General features: G+C 37.6%; 1 protein-coding gene across 5 annotated transcripts in view; it reads right to left on the bottom strand.

The window, feature by feature from the left end:
- LOC307011088 (uncharacterized protein) overlaps positions 1-24631 on the bottom strand; it is a 180938-nt gene that overhangs the window by 48642 nt on the left and 107665 nt on the right. For 3 of the 5 annotated variants that reach the window (XM_079636408.1, XM_079636409.1, XM_079636406.1), the window contains 9 exons: positions 14328-14390; positions 14184-14228; positions 13955-13987; positions 7344-7382; positions 6654-6698; positions 6283-6318; positions 5354-5398; positions 4850-4903; positions 70-123 (listed from right to left, as the gene is read on the bottom strand). In XM_079636408.1, coding sequence (XP_079492534.1) covers positions 70-123; positions 4850-4903; positions 5354-5398; positions 6283-6318; positions 6654-6698; positions 7344-7382; positions 13955-13987; positions 14184-14228; positions 14328-14390 — 414 coding nt within the window. Of the gene's footprint in view, positions 1-69; positions 124-4849; positions 4904-5353; positions 5399-6282; positions 6319-6653; positions 6703-7343; positions 7383-13954; positions 13988-14183; positions 14229-14327; positions 14391-24631 lie in introns of all 5 variants that reach the window. The other 2 variants (XM_079636405.1, XM_079636407.1) reach the window with 1 other exon arrangement.

Raw genomic sequence — 24631 nt, 5'->3', positions numbered from 1 at the left:
ATGCAGAAACATGGAAAATATCACATAAGAAACATGGTGTGCTTCCAAACGCACAATGCTCTTGCGTACCTTTTCTCCTTTCATTCCGTCTTTTCCAGACAGTCCTGGCTGACCGGGGGAGCCCTGAAAAAAAGAGGAGCGATAAGACACATGCCTATCAGCTTTAGCCGTTCCTTCTTTTTCATTTCGGGTTTGATCCCAAACATCCCCCATCCCTGTGTCCCCATCTTTTTTGGAATAAAGGCAGATGCTTGTTAGCAGAAGCAGGTGCAGAGAACAGATTGTGATGCTGATGCTGTTTCCTCCCACATGTAGAGAACTCAGATGTACCCGTCCCTGCAAATTAATTTTCAGATTACTGATTGATTACTGATTGTCTGCGCAACAATTTACAGCTCTGCATCCTCGTTTTTCTCGCCTCTGTTATTTATACGTGCATTGTCTTTGTCTGTGTGTGAGCGAGAGTGGGGAAAACGAAAAGGGTGTGGAGAGCGTGATAAAAAATGAAAGTAGATTTTGACGCTTTCATGGAGTGTTTGCCCATGCAAAATTCCCTGTCATTACTCTAAGACGTTGTGTGTGATTGCGAGAGCCTTGCAATGCGGTCGCTTAGAAGTTCTGAGGGGTGTTTAGTGCGCTGCTGTGTGATTGCTAGGGTTTTCTATGTTGTTCATCCCCAAGTCTCTACACTCTTAAAAAGTCTCTTTATTGACATGGATCAATGAATTAAAGGAGGGGTCTCCAAACTCGGTCCTGGAGGGTCACTGTCCTGCAGAGTTTAGCCCCAACCCCAATTAAACACACCTGAACCAGCTAATCAGTGTCTTACTAGGCCCTATGATGACGTGTTTACCGGTGTGAGGGCGGGACAAACTGTCACTCACATGAGATCACAGCAATAGCAAACCACAACCATCCACTCAACAATCAATTGCCAAAATCAAGTCCCATCCTACATTTTTTTCTAGAAGCCGTTTACTCGGATACATCAGAATAGAAAAGACTATCACAACTTCCATTTTATGTTGCCTTTAATACCCATGGAACCTTTCCATTGCACAACAGGTTCTTTGTGGTGGAAAAATGTTCTTCGGATTATTTTAATGTTCTTTAATCTAAGAAAACAATATTCGGGATGCACCGATGTATCTTCCAATAATTGTTATTGGCTGATAAAAGCAATTATTTTCACTATCGGACATCGGTCGATTGTTTAAAGGATAGTTCATTTCAGAATTCCTGATAATTTACTCACCCCCAGTTCGTCCAAGATGTTCATGTCTTTCTTTCTTCACTTTTTTGAGGAAAACATTGCAGGATTTTTCTCCATATAGTGGACTTTAATGGAAACCAACAGGTTGAAGTTCCAAATTGCAGTTTCAAAGTCTCTACACGATCCCATCCCATCTGAGGAATAAGCGTCTTATCTAGCGAAACGATCGTTAAAATAAATATTTATATACATTTTAACCACAAATGCACGTCCACGACTTCACGCATTACGTAATCACGTTGGAAAGGTCAGGCGTAACCTGACGTAGGCGGAAAATGTAAGGTAGGGGCGAAAAACTCCATCTCATTTACTCCTTCAACTTCAAAATCGTCCTACATCGTTGTTTTATCTTTTATTTTTATTTTATTTTTGTAAAGGGCGTTTGACTGAGTCTTTGCACGTTCGCTTTGTAAACACTAGGTCTGTACTTCCGTACGTCATGCGTGACCTTTCAACGTGATCACGTCATGTGTGGCGCATCACAGCAAGGGCAAGACAAGCTTTTGTGGTTAACCTGTTAGCCTTCAGCGCCACTTTTGAAAAATCCCCAGAAATAGCATACCCAACCTAAAAAAGATTCAATTAATTGACCCTTTGTCCTAAAAGCTCAAGTATGGTCTCATTTGAAAGCTGACACCTGGCACTTTATTGGAAATGTAGAATGAATTATTGTCATAATGAAAAAAAAAATTATGAATAGCTTCAAAGTTGTGTAAGTTATTAGAAATTTATTTTTATGAAACATCTTCATGAAAATTAAATTGAAGTTGGCCCGTCAGCACTCTAGAAATGCACTCCAGCTAAAGACACATGTCTGACCATGTTATATTTAAAATTTGAAGGTGATAAGTCTAAAACTCTGTATTTTGTTAAATGTTTTTCAAGATCATCTCAAATGACTTTATTTTGAATTGACTCTAAAATGCAAACTTGTGTTTATTGTCATCTATTAGCATCTATTCAGTCTATTGTCTCTATTGTTTTGTGGTGCAAACGAGCCCCATTCAGTGTCACTCTCTCCTGCACACATTTACACCTTTCCAGCCGGCTTATGGCCATAAATATTCTTTTCCTTTGTCTCCATTATAATCGCTAACGACTGGCTAATCACGGTGTTTCACCCCCTAATTTCTTTCATAATCTTCACTTCACATTTGAAACTGTATCAAATGCCTTTCTTAAATAAAGAAATATTTCAGTAAGCATTCCGATTTAGAAAAAAAATCATAAAAAATAACAGCTAGATGGCAGGTGCAACTAGAGAGCTAGCTAGCATGTTAGCTTAGCACACCATCAATACACGACAATTTATGAGATTAAAACCCTGTTTGAGCTCCAAACTTACTTTATAGTGCAAGTCGAGTGTTTTAAATAATCTTCTATGAGCTTATTTGGCTTCAGAAAAGAAAATCAGACAGAAAATATATGATTTGATATTATTCTGCACTATTGTAAAGTCTATACCGATTAGCATTACATTATACATATAATCTATTATTATAAAAAATACCTGACATGGCTCGAAGAACACAGGTAAATCAAATATCATTGCAATCATGTTTATTGTCTTCAAAACATCTTTATCTGCATGTTACAGCCATAGACATGGCGATCTCTCTCTGTTAGCTGCTTTGTTTATGTTAGTGGTGGCGTCCAGAATTGTCATGTTATGTTCTTCTTCATGTGCAGTGCACGGAAAATACTGTGTATCTCTGGCGCCCTCAGCCTGCTGTATGGATTGAAAACACAGTACATCAGAGTATCCAGCGCTCTTTATGTATACATCGACGCATTTGGATATAAATTCAATAAATATTATTCCTGTCTATAGAAATATGATGTAAACCTATGATAATATATCAATATTTCTCCAAATCTGCACATTTTTGAGCCAAAAGCCCTGAGGAACGTTGTTTTGTCACGCGTTCTCAAGACAACAGCACCGGAGTTTTTTTCTGAATGGAGCAGCTGACGCTCATAATTCATATTAAAGGTATCGACTCATTTTTTCATTACATAAATCCTGACACAAATTAAGACATAACTGTCACTATAAGTTTCTCAGAATACAATAGTGGTCAAATACTGAAACGTGAGACTTATATATTTTTAATGATGTATAGTTTGTCAAGGTAATAACATTAAATCTGATAGTAACTTTGAACTATTTCAAAAAAAAAACGCTTCAGAGCGTCCTCGCTCTGGTGAAGGTTAACAGGTTAAAAAGTAAATACATTTTTTTTTTTTTTTTAAATGACAGATGGTTTGGCTAGATAAGACCCCTATTCCTAGGGTGGGATCGTGTCGAGCCCTTTGAAGCTGCATTGAAACTGCAATTTGGACCTTCAACCCGTTGGTTCCCGTTGAAGTCCACTGTGTGAAGAAAAATCCTAAGGTTTTCCACAAAAAAACTTAATTTCTTTTCGACTGAAGAAAGAAAGACATGAACATTTTGGATGATGTGGGGGTGAGTAAATTAATTCTGAAGTGAACTACTCCAAAAACAGCCAAATGATTAGGGCCGATTATATCCTGTCAATCAAATGGGGACGGAAAAACATGTCAGACTGCAAATCATACTGTGTGTGAAGTCTTTTGTGTTGAATTGAGGACTGTCAAAGTAAATGCAACAATAACACATCAACAGTTAAAAAAAAAAAAAAAAGCAGTCTCTATTTGACCCTATGAATCACCCGTAGATTAAGCCAGGGTTGCCAGGTCTGCGCTTTTTCCTACACCAAACATTATTTGTAACAAGCCTCCCATCCAATAATCGCAGAGCTTTGTTCTGTTACTTCTGATTAGAAACAAAGTCTCAGCTTTTAAATTCTGTCCACTGTATCACAAAATTCAAACAATAAATGCTGTTTTGACGCTCTTAAAGGAGGCCCTTAAAAAGTATTTTCTTCCACTTCAATACAACTTAGCACAAAAAAAACATGCATGAACATTAAAAGGTATATTGAAAGACATCAAAATGTATCATGCATTCGCTCAATCTGAGTTTTAACCATGCAAAGACGTCATAACTTGTGAACAAAGTGTCCCTTAACATTGCATTTACCTCAGGATTGATTTCCAGTGTTCACATTTTGTTAGTGAGCTATAAAAAAACACTAGAAAGTTAACACTATTTACTGCTAATTATTGAATACATACGTTTATGAAAACTACCTTACGTGCAAATCAGTAATATACAAACATTTCAGTTTTGATTTGAGTGTAATTTTATCTGAAAATAAAATAGCAGTTGACTATAATAGTTTAGGCTCTGTTGATAAGTTTAATATAATATTATAGTAATGTACCAAATGAGAGGGTTCCCTGTATAGTTTATTTGTTGTTGTTTTTACCCTAAAGAAAATCAAACAATGGGTATCGGCACAGAAATGTAGTAATTCGGTGCATGTCCAAAAAATGTTTTTCTTATATGGCTTTGCTGCAAACTTTTATTTTTAAGATTGTATGATATTCTGGTCCCAAAATATGTCTCAAGTTGCCCCATTCAAGGTATTTTAATATGCATTTTACAAAGCGGTGCGGGACAATGTGAGAAACGAATTGTTTCCTGCTTACCGGGTCTCCTGGAAGACCACGGAGGCCAATGGGACCAGGCTGACCCTCCTTTCCCTGCAAGAACACAAAAAAAAAAACATGTCAAGATCTTTTCATATGAGCAGTATGACCTTATTTCAGATCAAATGAAAAACTCTTGCTTCAGGTACTCTGTTTTTGTACCAGCTGTGAAAATTGTAGGATTTTGACTGCTTGCTATTCTGCGAGGTCCCTATCTGTGCCCTAAACTAAAATGGAGGCCACAATCAGCTGGTTTTTGTGACTGAACCCATTTAACCCAGCAAGAACTGGTTGCAATAAGCCACACGTTAGAAAGCTTTTGACACTGGTCAGTAAATCAGCGAGATCATGGCAGAGCTGCTTCTCTCTGATCTGGTCAACCATGTTGAAAAGGTCAACCATAATTCCATCATACTAAACGTGGAACGACTTTAATGTTCTTTCTGTCTTGGTCAAATCACAAGATGTCACAGTGGAGGGTTTACGGAGACAGGAAGTTCATACCTCAAGTCCTGGTGCCCCTGACAGTCCAGACAATCCACTAATGCCCTTTATGAGAGTTGAAGGAAAGAAAAAAAGCAATACAGTGAGAAAAGGAGAGTGAGAAAGAGAGAAATCAATCTTTCTCAGAAAATTGTGCCATTTACAAGAACATTTCGAAATAGATATTATATTATAATGAAAGTAAAGGGAAAGATTCTGCATTACAGAAAAAGAAATAACAGACAATGAGGGCCAATTGACTGTTTGCAAAAACCGCCCCCCTTAGTTACTGTCGCTATGTCCGACAAGCTATGCCGCTCTCACGCCACACCATGTTCTCACGCAGTGAAAAATACATCACGGAGCAGGGAGGACACTGACAACTAGTTTCCTTCTAGAATTCCTTCTAGTTCATTTATAGCAGCAAATAAACATGAATGAACATAAGAAGGAATGTTGTTTTAACCGCAGAAAGGCGTCAGTACACTCCGTTTTTCAAGTTCAAATCCTCCCATGTTAATCTACTAACTCGCCTGACTGCTTTGTCGGACAAAATGGCGGATGGCGAAGTATGATTGGTCAGATCACCTGTCAATCAAGCTCCCTGCGAAGAGTCAATTGAGTGACATTTTAATTTCTATAAAAACACATGGGGATAGACGATAAATTTCTCACATGATTTCTCACTAACATGCTGACTGCTTTACAATCTGTTCCCCTGATGTGCATCATGACAAACATTTGGTCACACTTAATTTTAAGGTGTCCGTGTTACAGTTTAAGTAAGCACTGAGTATTAATAGTTAACTACATGTATAGGGTTAGGATTAGGGTTAGTTGCATGTAATTATGCATCATTTATTTATTACTACAGTAACTACATGTAACGTATAATAAGGACACTGTCAAATAAAGTGTTACCAAAACAATTTTTCACAGGCTTTATTTACCTGTAGCCCTTGTGAGCCTTCAGAACCTTTTTCACCCTGGCGAAAGAAGAGAAAATGCTTGAACGAAATGCATGAAAACACAAGATTCTTCAAGAGGACATGAGACTTCCAAGGTCGAAAAAAAATGTCCATGCTTTTAAAAATACCTCAGTGTCCCTCCTTTTAAAACCTCTACTAACATCTGACAGATCAAAGAGAAAGCCGGACTGAGCGTTTTGATTGGCTGTCCATTGTATTGATTAAAATACACCTTGAACATTTTCCTTTTTTGGAGACAAGACTTTTAAACACCATCCGGCAGTAGTTAAACCTTTTAATCATCTTACAAACTGTGGATCCATGACAAATAATGTTAATGTGTGGCTACTAACCTGGTCTCCTTTCTCTCCTTTCAGGCCTTTATCACCTCCTTCCCCCTCATATATTATAGAGAGCGGAAACAAAATAATGCATAGAGGTTATTAATGGAAGAAATGCTTAATTATATTTCCAAAGTACACAGCATGGAGATAGTTTACTATAAATAGCATAGCATGCTATCATACGACTAAAAATCATTTCGAAATGCACTGCAAATGTACATTTAATTTTTTTAAGTAACATTAAGAAATATTTTCACTATTATACCGTTTTCTGCCTTTACAAAAATAGTATAAAAATCTAAATGTACTTTTAAGATAAAAATATGATTATAATTATAAATAATTCAAATTAAATGTAAAATATATACAAAAAATACAAAACATTAGCATTTTTACAAGTGGAGAAGACATCTTTACACGGCTGAGTTAAAATGTAAAATTTCTGTTTGAAGACGTAATGGCGCAAAAAATCCTGAAGAAATAATGCCGCTCTGACCCACTTCATCCCCCAGTATCAATGTTTACAGCTATAATTGCTGTGCAAATGTATGTATGCCACCCCTGAGCAGCATTAAACATGCGGTGTAAATGCCATTTCAGAAGAGCTTCAGTGCCACCTTTGCTGTGTACATTTGGCAACAGACACCACTGTATTTCAAAATATTTAAATGTTATAAAAAGCCTAACATCTAAACTTACAGTTCCAGAAGGAAGTCTCAGTCCATGTGCTGTCATGACCTGAATAAAGAAAAAAAGATGATCTTTAATATTGATGTCAACTTACAGTATGCCGTTGCAGAAAACCATCATGAGAGGAAACATTGACTGGTACATGTGCTAGAATGAACCTATCAGTTATGATTTAATGTTTTCTCACGCTCTGCTCTTAGATCTCAGTTCATTGAAAACCTCAACATCTCCACACAAGAATAAAACAGAAGCTTCCTCTCTCTCTCTCTGTCTGGATGGCCTCTATGTGAGAGATTAACATTAATCCAGGGCTTATGACATTTAAAATGCCAAGAGCCTTTTACTGCAACAAGAACCTCGAGAAATACAGACCCTCTTCAAGGCGCATGAAGTTGAATTCTGAATCTGCTTTATGGCTTCCCATTTACCCATTAACTACCAGTGCTCAGCAGGGTTTAGTAGCCTGTCAATCATGCTGACGGCTTTCAGTCAACGGTGAAAGACAGATCGTTTCGTTGGATGTATCTGCGGATTCATCTACTGTCTTTCATGCGGTGTAAAACAATCCATGAATAAAGATGAAACAACAGGAGGCCGGATGTAACTTCAAGACAAAAGTTGGTCTAGAGAACAAAATAAAGATTTTTTTTTTCTTGTTCATTGTGATGAATAAAAGCATGCGAAATATATGAGCTCTGCTCCCAAACCTATAGTGAGATTCATAGCTTTGTAATCGCTACATAGCAAGTTGCCTTCCTGTGTATTAGGCTGCTGTCACTTTAAGACCGAATGCACGAATCCAATATAATGACTGACGAGCATCTGGTTTTCTCCCAATTGTTTACGTTCACCAAATGTAATGCCAAAATTACCGCATCTTGGAAGATTTAGATCTCTTGCAATTTGAATAACTCATCAAGCACGTTTTACCTTTTATTTTCTCGTTCACCCACGTTTCTTTATCGCTCAAACGTGTCAATTTAAGCAGTCATGTCGCAAGCCATTGACATGGTTTTAAGATTTTAGAAAGCAACAGGTGAAAATAAAATGTTAATCTTCACTAAGGTGACTGTTCGGTTGCATTTTAAAATCTTTGAAACGTGGATTTAAGACTTTTAAACGCCAATTAAGGCCTTATTTTTACATTTATATAAAGATCCCGGAGGCCTTGTATTTTAATATACTTAAAGGGGTGGTATAATGTCCTTTTCACAAGATGTAAAATAAGTATTTGATGTCCCTAGAGTGTGTATGTTAAGTTTTAGGTCAAAATACCCCACAGATATTTTTATATAGCATGTTAAAATTGTCACTTTTTGAGGGTGAGCCAAAACGCACCGTTTTGTGTCTGTTCCTTTAAATGCAAATGAGCTGCTGCTCGTGGCACAGAGGGCGGAGCTACAACAGCTTGCACACTTGAACAGCTTCTAGTCATTGATTAGCATATTCTGTCTTGATAATCTATAAATCGTGTTCATGGGGGCGTTGTTTATGTAAATTCTAGGGTTGGTGATGATGTCACTAACCAGGAGAAAGTTTGTGTAGTTCCTACCAGCCGTTTGTTGTAGTCCTTAAAAAGCTATTTCTTTAAAAGCAAATATATCCATTTGCTTTGAACTTTGAGAGTTGTAACTTTGCAGATGTTGTTTATGCTCAAACAGCAACATTACACACTAACTAAAGTTAAAAAAAGTGAAATCATAATCAACCACCCCTTTAAAATGTTTATTTCTATGTAAAAAGGATATTCCTGTTATAACAAAGCTGAATTTTCAGCATCATTAATCCAGTCTTCAGTGTTCAGTGTTATTATTATTAGTGTTGAAAACAGTTGTGCTGCTTAATATTTTTGTGGGAAAACTTGACTTTTAATCAATGCATCCCTGCTGAGTATTACATTTTTTTCAAATCTTTACATTTTACTGACCCCAAGCTTTTTGTCTTGCCACATGGTACGGCATATTTACTAGTGTATATTTCTAGATTTAGATTCTGTTCGCCTCTGTCAGTCAGTCATCTTCGATAACTTTCTTTAAGGATAAAAGTGATACTGCCTTGAATTATGCCAAAATTACAGCATCTTAGAAGGCAGCTTATTTTTGCAATTTTATTGGACCTGCGTCAGCAGTGAAACTAATTTATGTATAGGTAGGCAGCTCACAAGGTTTAAAAAAAGAGCTTTGATGTGCAATACATCATCATAAAACAAGTTTAAAAAAAAGAAAAAAAAAAGCAATCCATTGAACTCAGTTGAGCACAGCCATACATTGACTTGCTCTAGCCTGAGCTCAGAAAAACAGCTAATTACCATTTAACAAGAATGTAATTAAAATCTTGAAATGGGATTTAGGTTACAGTTGTTCAAAGATTTTTTTTTTCCCTTGGACAGAAAAAAAAAAACATTAATTACACATCCTTAATTAAAAGAGAACTAGCTCTAAACAACACGCTCCATTCAGAGCCAGTTACAATCAAATTACAAACTAAAGAGAGAATTACAAAACCATGAGAGAATAATCAAACTCTTAAAAGCCAGTTCATATTTGAGTCACCCATCATCGTAATTAGCCGTTTCAGAACAGGAGAAACAACAAAAAAAAGATTCTTTAGTCTTCCTCAATCTTTGTAAATTGGTTTAAAAGGGCCACTGTCATCTCGCTTTTCCCATTTAGCTAGAGATTCACACAGCAGGCAGCATCAATTGATTTTGTGCCCTGCTGTCAAATCGCACCTCTCGTCTCCCTCCTTTGATTTAATTGACACCGGCGATGCTGTTCCAAACCTGCAAATTTCTTACTAAGTGCGACCAAAAAGCTTTCGGCTTCCCGGCTCTCAAAGGTTTTCTTATTAGTGGCCAGTCAGCAGAGATGAAGCCGATGAACAATGCTGCATTGATGCAGTACACTCTCCACTGTCCGTACTAGGAAATATGTTGGTGCTGGTAGTTCATTTCAACTTGGATGAATATAAAAATACAAGAATGAACAAGAAATAAAGAAATCCTAGATGTCGTTTTCATGTGGACGTGTCTTTCCGGATGTTTGAAAGTGAGGAGAATGAGAAATTATTAAGCAGAATATACAAGAAATTGATAATCGAGTTACTCAAATATCTGCATTTTAACATACGCTACTGTTTCAAAGTTTGGGGTCAGGCTTTTTTTTTTTAAGGAATTATTACTTTCATTCAGCAAGGATGCACTAAATTAATCAAAAGTGAGAGTAAAAACTTTTTTACAAAAAAAATATATATATTTCATATAAATACTGTACTAAACTTTCTATTAATAAAAAAAAATCACTGTTTCCACACAACTTCAAAGCAGCACATTTGTTTTCAACATTGATAATAATAAGAAATGTTAAACAGCTAATCAGCATATTAGAATGGTTTCTGAAGGGTCATGTAACAATAAAGACAATAGAGTAATGATGCTGAAAAAACAATGGAGTTTCAGCTGTGGATTCACAGGAATAAATTAATATATATCAAACCGTTATCTCTGTCTTAGAAACGTACAGACTCTAAAAGTTGGAACGGTTGTACAAATAAACATTTGTTTTGAACCCATAACGTTTTCTACCAACAATAGTTTAAAATGTACGGAGCCCTTAAAGCAGGGGTGTCGAACTCCGTTCCTGGAGGGCCAGAGCCCTGCAGAGTTTAGCTTCAACCCTAATTTTTTTTTAGAACACCTGATCAGCTAATCAAGTCCTTCATGCTAATTTGAAAATTGCAGGTGTGTGTGTGTGTTGAAGCAGGGTTGGGACTAAACTCTGTAGGGCTGTGGCCCTCCAGGAACTGACTTTGACACCTGTGCCTTAAAGGGACATGGTGATGGAAAAAAATATGAGTTGGGAGATAACACCATAGAGATAATAGAAAATACATTCCATCGCAAAATTTTTTGCGTTCCCTTGAGAAACTTTGCGTTCCATTCCAAAACTTTAGTATTCCCTCGAAAAACTTTTGCGTTTCCCCGAGAAACTGTTGCCTCGAAAAACTTTTACGTTTCCCCGAGAAACTTTGCGTTCCACAGAGAAATGTTGCGTTCCATTGAAAAAAAAAGTGTGTTTCCTCAAGAAACTGTGTTACCCATAGAAACTTTGTGTTCCCCTGAGAAACTGCGTTCTCTCACAAAATGTTTGCGTTCTGCCGAGAAACTTTGCGTTCTCTCACAAAATGTTTGCGGTCCACAGAGAATCTTTGCGTTCCCTCACAAAATGTTTGCGTTCCTCTGAGAAACTTTCGTTCCCTCACAAAATGTTTGCGTTCCCCTGAGAAACTTTGCATTCCCTCACACAATGTTTGCGTTCCCCTGAGAAACTTTGCGTTCCCTCACATAATGTTTGCGTTCCCCTGAGAAACTTTGCGTTCCCTTAGAAAATGTTTGTGTTCCTCTGAGAAACTTTCGTTCCCTCACAAAATGTTTGCGTTCCCCTGAGAAACTTTGCGTTCCCTCACATAATGTTTGCGTTCCCCTGAGAAACTTTGCGTTCCCTCACACAATGTTTGTGTTCCCCTGATAAACTTTGCGTTCCCTCACACAATGTTTGCGTTCCCCTGAGAAACTTTGCGTTCCCTCACAAAATGTTTGCGTTCCCCTGAGAAACTTTGCGTTCCCTCACACAATGTTTGCGTTCCCCTGAGAAACTTTGCGTTCCCTCACACAATGTTTGCGTTCCCTCACACAATGTTTGCGTTCCCTCACACAATGTTTGCGTTCCCTCACACAATGTTTGCGTTCCCCTGAGAAACTTTGCGTTCCCTCACACAATGTTTGCGTTCCTCTGAGAAACTTTCGTTCCCTCACAAAATGTTTGCGTTCCCCTGAGAAACTTTGCGTTCCCTCACACAATGTTTGCGTTCCTCTGAGAAACTTTGCGTTCCCTCAGAAAATGTTTGCGTTCCCCTGATAAACTTTCGTTCCCTCACACAATGTTTGCGTTCCCCTGAGGAACTTTGCGTTCCCTCACACAATGTTTGCGTTCCTCTGAGAAACTTTGCGTTCCCTCAGAAAATGTTTGCGTTCCCCTGATAAACTTTGCGTTCCCTCACACAATGTTTGCGTTCCCCTGAGAAACTTTGCGTTCCCTCAGAAAATGTTTGCGTTCCTCTGAGAAACTTTCGTTCCCTCACACAATGTTTGCGTTCCCCTGAGGAACTTTGCGTTCCCTCACAAAATGTTTGCGTTCCACTGAGAAACTTTGCGTTCCCTCAGAAAATGTTTGCGTTCCTCTGAGAAACTTTCGTTCCCTCACACAATGTTTGCGTTCCCCTGAGGAACTTTGCGTTCCCTCACAAAATGTTTGCGTTCCCCTGAGAAACTTTGCGTTCCCTCTAGGGCTATAACGATTTACGATATTAAACCGAAATCGCGACACTCAGATCCACGAACCTGTGTCGCGGTGTGAGAAGGCAGATCGCGATCGACACACCCCTTCCCAGACTTATCTTTCTCGTCCAGAATAGATCCTAGGGCTGTGACGGGGTCTTTTACATATTAGGTATGGGAATTTCAAGCAAAAATAATATTCGAAGATCGCTGGGTATCATTTGATTATTATTCAAAAATCGCACCTCTCCCCCACACGCACACACGCGCGCGCGCGAGCACACACACACACACAAGCAAACACCAGAGCAAGTGAGCAAAGCGCGCGGTGTTTGCTTGTATGTGTGTGTGTATGTGTGCGTGTGTGTGTGTGTGTGTGTGTGTGTGTGTGTGTGTGTGGCACCGGCGCGCGCGTGAACTGGAGCTCACCTCATAAACGAATCGAAACTTAGAAAGCTTGAAATACTTTTACTTGATTTAACGTTAATTCAAAACATAAAGAAATGGCGGCTTAGGCTAATTCGTAGGAAGTGTGCATTTCTCTATATAGGCGCGTTCACTTTGTGGCAAGCGTTATTCCTGCACTTGAGATGCGGGTCAGAAGAATTTTTAACATGCTCGAATCATCTCCACAATGGAGTATAGTTCTGTTTGTTTTTCAAAAGTATTTTGTTACAAGAAAACAGAGTAATAGCTTTACCTATTTATTTATTTATTTGGCTTTTAAAATCCTCCCTCCTCGCAAGAATCGCGGTTTGTATCGAATCGTGGGTCAGAAATCGGGATACGAATCGTGGGTTTGCTGTATCGTTACAGCCCTAGTTCCCTCACACAATGTTTGCGTTCCTCTGAGAAACTTTGCATTCCCTCAGAAAATGTTAGCGTTCCTCTGAGAAACTTCCATCACCCACAAAATGTTTGCGTTCCTCTAACAAACTTTTGTGTTTTTTTGCGAGCAAACAGCAAAATGTATCGGGGGAACGCAAAAGTTTTGTGTGGGAATGTAAAGGTTTTGTGAGAGAAGAAAAAGTTTCTCAGTGGAACACCAAATATTTGCAAGAAAACACAAAATCATTGACAAATTTTTCTTCCCATCTAATTCTTTTCATCATCATGTCCCTTTAGGGGCTCTGTAAAAACGAAAAGTTCAAATGAATCCTAGAGCACTGGCTCTGAATCATTTATCGGCGTGGTCTATGGCATGAAGGCCGATGTGTCTATATACTATGTAGGGAGCATCTGCATGCATCAGAAGAACCTCTGGCTGAACCGGTACAGTACTCACAGGGCCCGCCGGTCCTCTGGGTCCTTCTTCACCCTAAAGGAATAATAATGAAAGACACACAAACGCAAAGAAATTAAATAATATGAACCACAGAATTCATTAAATCTGAACTTCAGTCAGTCAAAAGTCTGTCTACACGAGACTACAAAGATCCGTCAAACAAGTGAAAAGATCACCCTCCTTCCAGCACACACGCGCAGAACTAACAAATAAAACATGCATTACACACCTTTTGCCCCTTTATTCCACCGGCTCCCTCCAGGCCAGGCAAACCCTGTGGAGTGAAATGTTAGAAGAGATGGATTTATCATGAGGTAAATAAACACACAAAATCTGATGGAATTTTTAATCAGGCCTCTAAGAGGTTTCATACAGCGTCCCCTCTATCACCCTTCTGTCCATCCACTCCTGTGACACCCGGGTCACCCTTCACCGCCTGAAAAACAACAACAACAACAATCACACATATGCACACAACATATGAACACACAGATAATATTGTCGAGGGGTCAACAACCTTCTTAGGGGGTAACCAATGGCAAAATATATTATTTTTAAAACTTTTAAAATGTTACTGTTATCGTATGTTATTTTCATTTAATTATTGTTTATTGTAGAAATTCCCTCATACAAATATTATTTATTAAATATTATAAATGCATTGTAATAAAAAAAGTTTCAGGTCGGTAAGCTTTTTTTAAAAATGTTTTTGAAAAGTCTCTTATGCTCACCAAGATTGCATTTATTATTGTGAATTAAGATTAAAATTCAAAATAACTATTTTACTATATACCGGTATTTAAAATCTACATTTATTTATGTGATGAGTTACATTTTAAGCTTTACTCCAGTCTTCAGTGTCACATGACCATTCAGAAAGCATTCCAATTTGCTGATTTGGTGTTTAAGAAATATTTCTTCTTATTATAAACATTAAAGACAGTTGTGCAACTATTTTTATGGAAACCGTGCTAACCGATTCTTTGATGAATAGAGTTTAATAAAGGAACAGCATTTATTTGAAATAGAAATCTTTTGTCATGATGCACTTTTAATGTATCCTTCCAGAATAAAAGTATTAATAAAATAAAAAAATCCTATTGTCCACACATTTTTTAACGATGATATATATATATATATATATATATATATATATATATATATATGTGTGTTTATATATATGTATATATATATATATATATATATATATATATATAGAGAGAGAGAGAGAGAGAGAGAGAGAGAGAGAGAGAGAGAGAGAGAGAGAGAGAGAGAGAGAGAGAGAGAGAGAGAGAGAGTTCTGCTCATCTTTAAAATGTTGAATAAAAATTACAATATATAAATCTAGAACAAAATTCAACATTTCAACAGCACCTCACTGCACTATTATTTATTTTCCTGACCTTTTTTTCAGGCCAGGAAAATTACAATTTGTAGATGAATGTGACACTCAAAAACACATCAAGTTATGACAAGTCAAAGGGGGGAAAAACACAAAAGACAAAAGCATTTCAAATAAAGCAGGAAACACTAGAAACGATCTGAAGCTGTAATATGCATGATTCATTCATGCTGTGATGCATGCAGGGAGTCTAGCATCCAGCACCACAGATATCACCATTTTTTTTCTTTCTTTTTTTTTCTTTTTTTCTGGTGGTGGTGGTTGTGTTGATGCAGTGTTATATGGCACAGTCAAACTCTGAACTCTTATTTGATCTAACTTCCATTACACAAATGTTCTCATGTTTGCATAAATCACACGTGTTGGTTTACCACTTAATTACAGCCACTAAACATGAAACCAATGTTCCGTAACTCGCCACAGCACATCAAGTCACACAGATAGGACGGGAATTTATCGGCCAATAGATGGCACTTTCTCACTGAAGATGAATTCCTGTCTTACTCTGCGTCCATTTTGAGATGCTGTCCTCTCTCTAGACAATGCAAACGGAGCATCTTTTACACTGGCAGACGTGACAGCAGTTAGTCACTATGTACTGCATGGAGTCTGAAAACCATTTTTGGGTTTGGATACTCCAATCTTACAGTTAAATTATATTAAGATGAAGGATTAAGAATCGCATACCGTGTTTTCTTTCAAACAAAAACACCAATAACCGCATTGAGAGAGTGTTTTAGGAGAGAAGGGACCATCACAACACAATCATGTGGTGTTTTGACTGGTACACACTACTGTACACTGTTCAGCGTGCGGTAGAGTCTGACACATTACAATTCCTGAGAGGAGCTCCATAGAAAGGTAATACAATTTGTCTACTCAACCTGGAAAAGGCATTTTCCCCAAATTGTACAAGCTTTTCTTTTCAATAAAATTGCTTACAGCTGACACAAAAGATACCAGTGTGTTTGATATAACGCCAAAGCTCACAATCTCTGTTCTTCTCTGTAATTGCCACCTCCGGAGTGATCAGATTGCTGTCTGTTTTGATTGCATCTTTGAGGGCTCTGCACTGCACTATGCAATCCAATCAGTAAAAAAAAGCACCAAAAGCTTTAAGTTATATTCAAAAGTTGACATGTTTTCACTGTTGCTTTAATACATTAGAAATTCATGATTTTTTTTGTATTATCAACTTTCTGAATGTTTCAATCTCATGATGCAATTTTGAGAGAAATATGGAAATAATAGCCTTCCCTAGTATATGTCCCCAGTGTTGCGTAGCATTTAAGAACCTCGTTTAATTAATCATTTCTTTATTGAATATCATATCATTGGATTATATTATCTTAAAACACATACAATATATAATTAAAAGCTGTCCTTATACGTTTCCTTGAACAAAAATAAACGTTATTAATTCAATACATTTAAAATAATGAAATAAATTTATGAAATTGTAAATAAATAGTTACATAAAAAAATGTTTTTAAATAAAAACATTTTAAATCAATTAAAAATAATATCTTATATTTCAATTCAATAATTCAATTTTAAATCCATATAAAAAAATATATACATATAAACAAATTTAAATAAATGGACTTGAAGGACACAATGCTAATTGCAATAAAATGGCTGCTCGTTTAAATTATCCTGTGGCCGTTTTAAACTATATGAAAATGCATTTTCAAAATGTATTAGAGTTGTTGTGAAACTTGTTGTGAAAAACGATCTAAACGATCAAATACACACACAAATATATAAAAATAAGTTTGGGTAGTATTCAAAGTATCCAACAAACACTTGTTTATGTCTTAAAGCTTCAGTAGGTAACTTATGAAAAAATTTTTTTTTTACATATTTGTTAAAACTGTCATTATGTCTTGACAGTAGAATATGAGACCGATAATTTGTGGGGGAAAAAAGCTCCTCTGGCTCCTCCCAGTAGTCCTATTGTCATTTGCAGAAATGCACCGCTCCCGGTCAGAAACAACCAATCAGAGCCAGGAGGAATGTCTTAGCAGTGTCAAGCAAGCTCGTGTATACGCGCTGATCACACCCCTCTCTTGCACAGCGCCTACCGTCGTTCAAAATCAAGATTGCCGGTGTGCCGCAGCTGTGCTAATGGCGGACAAACAACCAAAACTGCCAATTTCTCGAGTGGCACCTGCTCACACAACAAAGACGGGTAAACGAAAAAGACCGATGACGATAAACAAGCGGAAAAGAAAGAATTAGACAGAGCCTGAAATAAAACGAGGCTAAACATCGGATCGGCTTTTTAGAGGTGGAGGGAGCTAACGTTACGTGTCCTGAAAGGATTAAAAACCGATGCAGGTGCTTGACAAGTAAGTATCTCTGCTTGATTTGTTTCATTTTATAAGAACTACACGCTGTGGGGGTGAATTCCTCGTCAGAGCCCATTGACTCGGTGTCAAAACTCTAGCCGCATAACATACAGATAAAATGTCACGCACTGTGCAAAGCAACAATTGAAACCTGCTAATTCACTGGCTTGTCATGTTGCTGAAATAATGTACTAGCAAACCTTATCTAGCATTACATATCGCTAGAATAATTACTTGCATACTGTAACATTAGTTACAGTAATATATCTTACTAGCCATTTATAACTTATAGAAAGAGTGCAACTTTATATGTTGTGGGGGAGGAGCTGTGGAGGGAGGGCTGTAGCGCAGCAGAGAGCAAGGGGGAGTGACCTGTAAGTTGTGCTTGTTCAAATTTTCAGGCTAAGTCAACGTTTTCTAAAAACTCCCTACTGCAGCTTTACGTGGAGGTAAGCAGTTGAAAGAAAATATGATGTTTATATATTAAATCCATGCATTCAGTCTTAAAGTGACAGCAGTTTAATAAATAGTCTAATAAACCTCAGTTGCCGCTTGTCACGTTTAGTTTTGGGTTCATGTTTTCTTGTGTATTATTTAGTAATTCTCATAGATCCTGGTCGTCATGTGTTTCGCCCTTGCCCACATGTGATATTGTCATGTGCTTTCCCTGTTCATGTGTCATGTTCTGATTGGTTGTTCAGCTCATGTGTTTCTCTGTTCTGTTTTGTGATTGTAAAATAAGTCTTTGATGTCCCCAGTGTGTATGTAAAGTTTTAGCTCAAAATACCCCACACATATTTTTATATAGCATGTTAAAATTATCACTTTTTGAGGGTGAGCAAAAACGCAGTTTTTGTGTGTGTCTCTTTAAATGCAAATGAGCAGCTGGCACAGGGGGCGGAGCTACAACAGCTTGTGTCCTTTTACCTCACACTCACATGCACTGAAAATTTCTAAAACTTTTATGTTCAAACCAGAGTCAGACAATGATGGAAAGACTCAAGAAGAAGTGACAACATGTAGAAGCAACATGACATTTCTGAATGGTTAGTTGATGAATTTATGTAGCTTATGTGTAGTTATCTTCTAGTCATTGATTAGCATATTCTGTCATGCTAATCTAAATGGTGTTTACGGGGGCGGGGTTTATGTTAATTTTAGTAACTAATCGTAGTCCCTACCAGCCGTTTGTTGTAGTCCTTGAAAAGCCATTTAATATATATATATATATATATCCATTTGCTTTGAACTTTGAGCATTATAACTTTGCAGATGTTGTTTATGCCGTTTATGCTAAAGTTAGAAAAGTGAAATCATAATCAACCACCCCTTTAAATGATTAGTCTGAATATAAATAACCCTCATACTGCCATTGTCTTTTGTCTAGCTTTGTTCCCTGTAACCACTGTTAGTGAGTGTTATGTTTTATGTTCATGTTTAAGTGAAATCGTTAAGTCAAGTCCTTGTTTATTTTGTTCTTACTGCAACTTGCCTCAGTGGACTTTGTTACAGAGAAGCGTAGGTATTGAGTTGCTACCTGCAGTAGGTTGCTAAGGCCGAAAATACGCTAACCGCAAACAACTCCCTAATGAAGAGCAGAAATTACTCAGCTCTGAACTCTTGCACTATGAGTCTGCCAAAGCGCCCTCTTCACACTGCCAGGACAAACGTATGCAGACTGCTACACTGTTCTCAGAGTCCAGTCACAGTCCAATGCCTGTGTGAACGGGTGGAGATGATGACACACACACCGCTCATAAGAGCAAATTGGAGCACTGCATACTGCATACACTCTTTCTGTCTGAGCTCAAAGGTGCAGTGAAGCAAAAAGCCTCTCCCTCTGGTCCTCTTTGTCAAGCACCAGCACCCTCGCCAAACCCCTGTGTAATCCTGAATCCCTGTGTGAAGATTTATAGGAAATGTTCTTGCTGAGGGAATAGTGTCTTTTACGGCCAGCTGATGATAGACGGTCACTCGTGATCAGTAATAAAAGCCACGCAGAACGAACAGAGTCTGAATAGCTCTACTTTGAGCTCGACCACACAATTGCTTTTCTCACTTTGGGCTCTCCTGCTGAGAAAAGCAACTTGAACCAAGATGGTTCAGTGGTCTTGCAGCTTGGCAAACCAGCAGTTTTATAGTCCAGTTAGACTCCCTGCCTCACCACTTTAAACCAATCCCAACCCAAAACCCTTTTAAAAGCAGTAAATGCAAGGCCATTTTCACTTCCATTCGTAAACGCGTGTGCTGTGGGCACATTTGACCATGTCGACTTATAAACTCATCTCACACATAAAAATAAAACAAACTACAACAAAAACTCCCTTGAAAAACACGTTTTAACTTTCCAACATTGTACATGCATCACAGAAGAATTATAATGTTTTTGAAATGTTTTTGGAACCATTTTTTTTTCTTTCTTTGCCCCAACAAATTAACATTACGTGGTTGATTTTTTTTTAAATAAAATAAATAAATAATAATGTGAGTTGTTAAGGCTAATTTCATGGCTAGCATTTCATGTTACACTAACTTTTACAATATATAATTGAAAAATTAATCGTTTATAAACGTTTATCCAACCTTTGACAAGTCACAGTCGAACATTCAAATCTGCATTGGCGCTGCCGCTGACCCAGACAGAGCAGTTTTCAAGTATAGATATGAAACAGCTTCACAAATCACAGTCTTTTTAACCACAGTATCGTATAATCACAGAAGTACTGTGATGAAAGTTTACAGTTCAGACACAAACACTGATGTCTACAGTAGCGATCAAAAATAGAGTAAATCACCTTTTGAAAGTAACCTGACGCTCCAAATAAAGACTGTATCAATTACATCGTTACTCAAGTAGAAAAGTGACTGTTAAAAATGTATTTGTCCAAGAATTCAAGAGATTTGTTCAAAAACACTGATTCATCCAGTAATGGAGCAAGAGAAGTCTTATTGAGTGAGTCATTGAATCATTCATTCAGTAGATTCATTCAAAAACACTGATTCATCCAGTAATGGAGCAAGAGAAGTCTAACCCCTTATTTACACTGCACACGTCTGCGGTGCATTACGGCACCTATGAGGTTTTGTTCCGTCCTCCACGTGGTGCCAACTCACACCAGGAACATTTCAGAAGCGAAGCTTGTAGTTTTTCTTGATTTTTCGTGTTGTTTCATCGACTGCTGGCGGTAGATCCTTTTCCTACTTAGCACCAAAACTTTGGAACAGTCTTCCTACCATTGTCCGGGAAGCAGACACACTCTGTCAGTTCAAAGCTAGATTAAAGACGCATCTCTTTGACCTAGCATTCACATAATGCATTATAGACTTCTATAACTCAATGTTAGACTGCATAGATTAGGTCAGCCGGAACTGGGAACACTTCCTGATGTACTCGTTACATCATAAGAAGAATGGCATCTACGCTAATTTTAGTGTCTTTGTTTATCCCGAGGTTTTCCCGCAGCCTGCCGGATCCAAGCCGTATCCAGATCTGACGAAGGACCTTCACCTGGACCCGATGTCAACGCAGTGCTGAAGTGCCAACTAGCCTCTCCCTATGGAGGATCCCTTTACCACTCTACAGATAAAGCATTGGGGAAATGTTGTGTATCTCCCCCGTAGTGATAAAATAAAATTCTGTATCAAATTTATAGGCAGGACAAGTAGTTTGTATAGGCTTGGTTTGTAGAGAATTACAAACATGCGCACATATATTCAAACACACATAACTATAATTAATTCTTGATGCGCACGTGAGCGCCATCAGTGTTTATCACAGGTTCGCTTTTAAAGTCTGTGTAGAGAGAACGGTGTCGTCTTAGCGGCCCCTAATTTAATAACAAATTATCCTTTCGACGGAAGAGAATCAATCAAAACTAACTTTAGCTGGAAAGTAACATTATTCAAGAACCGCTATAAAGCCAAAACAATCTGTTACCTTAAATTATACGTTTATCTCTGTAAAGCAGCTTTGAAACAATGTACATTGTTAAAAGCGCTATATAAATGAAGATGACTTGACTTTCTTGATTTTTGGGGTCTACTGTGGTTTAGTTAGCAATACACACAACAATAAAGACAATTAAACTGGGTAAAACATAACAATTAGCCATGTCCTAGTGCTACTTTGTCTATAAGTTTATACACCGTTATGAACGGCAAGGATAAAAGATTTGTGTGTTATAGTCTTTTACATCCTCAATTACCTTGTATCTTTCACATACAGTGCTTATGAGTTATGAGCATGAGGGGAACACTGGCTTTTAGACGCAGCTTGGTCCGTGAAAAATAGACTAAGCGCCTATCTTTAGCGAAGCGTCGCGGAGAGCGTGGCCACGATCAGCTCCGGTAGCCGTGTCGCAGCCGTAACGCGCCACAGATGTGTGCAGTATAAATAAGGGGTTAAGGTGTGTTTGACTTGAAGCGGCGCTGTGTAGTTAGTGTATGACATCAAAGTACCGTGAGAACAATTAGCATACGGCTCAGCTTTCAAATCGCTCTCGCGGTACTTTGATGTCATACACTAACTACACAGCGCCGCTTCAAGTCAAAAACACCTTTAATGAGCGAGTCATTGAATCATTCATTTAAGAGATTTGTTCAAAAACACTGATTCATCCAGTAATGAAGCAAGTGAAGCCTTTATGAGTGACTCATTGAATCATGCATGAAGAAATTATGCCTCAGATTTAAATGATGCCACAACTGACACTAACAATAACAGATAATTTTACATAGATAATGTGAGTAAAAATGTATAATCTTTTTCACAAAACAAGTTAGATTTAATAACCAGCAGTTTTAAAACGTCCACCAAGTCATATTTTCTTAAAGTTAAAGTGGTTCTAGAACGAAAAATATCACATGGTTATAGTTTAGTGTGATGCAATGGGTCTCTGGGGTGAGCAAAGAGTTTAACAAATAAGCAAATGTTTCATAGTTCTGAAAACAAGCCAGCAGCCTTTCTGATTGGCTGTCTTGTGTATTTGTATTCCTAATGGCCCGTGCAAAAAATACCAGAAACCCAGAGGCGTTTTTTGTTCTATGAAAGGACCACAGGAAGGTCAAACATTGACAGACGGCCCTGATACTGTGTGATACAGCCTGATTTTAAACGCAAAGCCAAAGGGTCCAAGCCCCACCGAGACAATGAGGAACATTTCATCTAGAGGTTAAAATAAACTTCTCCCCACACAATGGTTTGGAGTGTGTGCATATTAATACATAAAAGCTCCTGGTTACTTTGTCCATTTAACTACACTGAAACAGTAATTACTGTCACTTAGAAATACATTAAGAAAGAATATTTTGATCTAAACTGGCCACTAACCGCAGAACAATAATAAAAATAATAATCTAGTGTTTAGACATCCCACCATCTGAACGATAAACAATTATTAACTCACTTTAATTACTGTACTTGTCAAACGATGGACTTGAAACAGGTTGTATCAAATTGACTGGAAAAGAAAATGTAGGCTATAAAACATCTTTTAATTAATAGAGGTTCTAGGGACTATTTTGGTGTGACAAACTCATGAGCAAAAAAAAAAAAAAATCAGTAGTTCTTGTCTAGTAAAAAGACTAGTTGTCTAGTAAAAAGACTAGTTGTCTAGTAAAAAGACTAGTTGTCTAGTTATTGTATAGTAAAAAATAAATAGATAAAAAAAAGATACATTTACTTGAGACTGCAATAAGATATTAAGACCATAATTTTCATATAATTTCTTCTTATCCCACTGCCAAAATATTGTATTTTCTTATTTACGTAAATAACACAAATTTGAGGTTTATGATTAAAGCAGAATTAATTAATAAAATAGACAATGGGGTTATACAATTAAATGACATAAAAACAGGTGACGAGAAGTCAAATAGCAAGCAAACAGTTTACCTTATGTGGTTAAATTATCAGAGGAAGGTTAAAGGTCAGACAGGCATGTGGTCCACCTTGAGACCTGACTGTGTGTGTCAGCGGTGGTGTGAACTGAAGAGTTAAGGAGCTGCATGTTAACACTCACTCTTGCTCTATTTAATATATATATTTATATACTGTATATTTATATTCATACACTGCTATTGCCCCTGGTGAAATATGACACCCCTGGGCTTCATGAAATTATTGCAGACCTTTTGCAAAAGCACTGTTCATAATTACCATCTGTCAGGCTCGAGTCTGAAGAGTGATGCAGGATGTGTGTGTGTGTGTGTGTGTGTGTGTGTGTGTGTGTGTGTGTGTGTGTGTGCGGCTGTTTAACATGCTGAGCAGACAGCCAGCGTTTGACTGAGGGAAGCCAATCGGTAGGATGCGAGCATGTCCTTCCCTCTCTGTTCTCAGGAGGACAGCACAGAATAAATGCTTCATCTCACTTTACCAACAGACAGACAGCACATGCGTCTCAACAGTCTTCTAGGTCACTGAAAGTGGTGCATGTGTTACCACTGACCTCACAACAACTCATATCTGTTGATGTCTAGTTTACACACTGTTTACCACTAACTACTCTTTAAAAAAAACAAATGAAACCATTACTGTAACAGTCTCGTTCTGTTTCATTTTCATTCTATTCCCCATTCTGCTTTGCCTGAGTACCGTTAGTTTCTATGGATTTTGATTGGATTATGTATTTCCCGAGTGTTACCTTGTTGTATTTAATAAAGACTGTCACAGCGTGGCTGTAACTTGCACAATGAAAGGAGTAGAGAACAAAAACAATTACATTATTCCATGATAAAAGTAGCATGCTATTTTGTTGTCATACGTCCTCATCAAGTTCCAATCATTTTGGAAATAGTTATTTTGTCAATATAAAATTTTTCTAGACTTTTGGCAGTCCAATCATGAAAAAAATCAAAGCTGCCGTCACTCTTTACATGTAAACTTAGGTTAATACACGTAATATCCCACAATTTACTGCGTTCCAA

The sequence above is a fragment of the Phoxinus phoxinus genome (assembly GCF_949152265.1).
Source record: "Phoxinus phoxinus genome assembly, chromosome: 14".
NCBI lineage: Eukaryota > Metazoa > Chordata > Actinopteri > Cypriniformes > Leuciscidae > Phoxinus > Phoxinus phoxinus.
The sequence above is the reverse complement of the archived record's forward strand: the minus strand, read 5'-3'. Positions and strand labels throughout refer to the sequence as shown.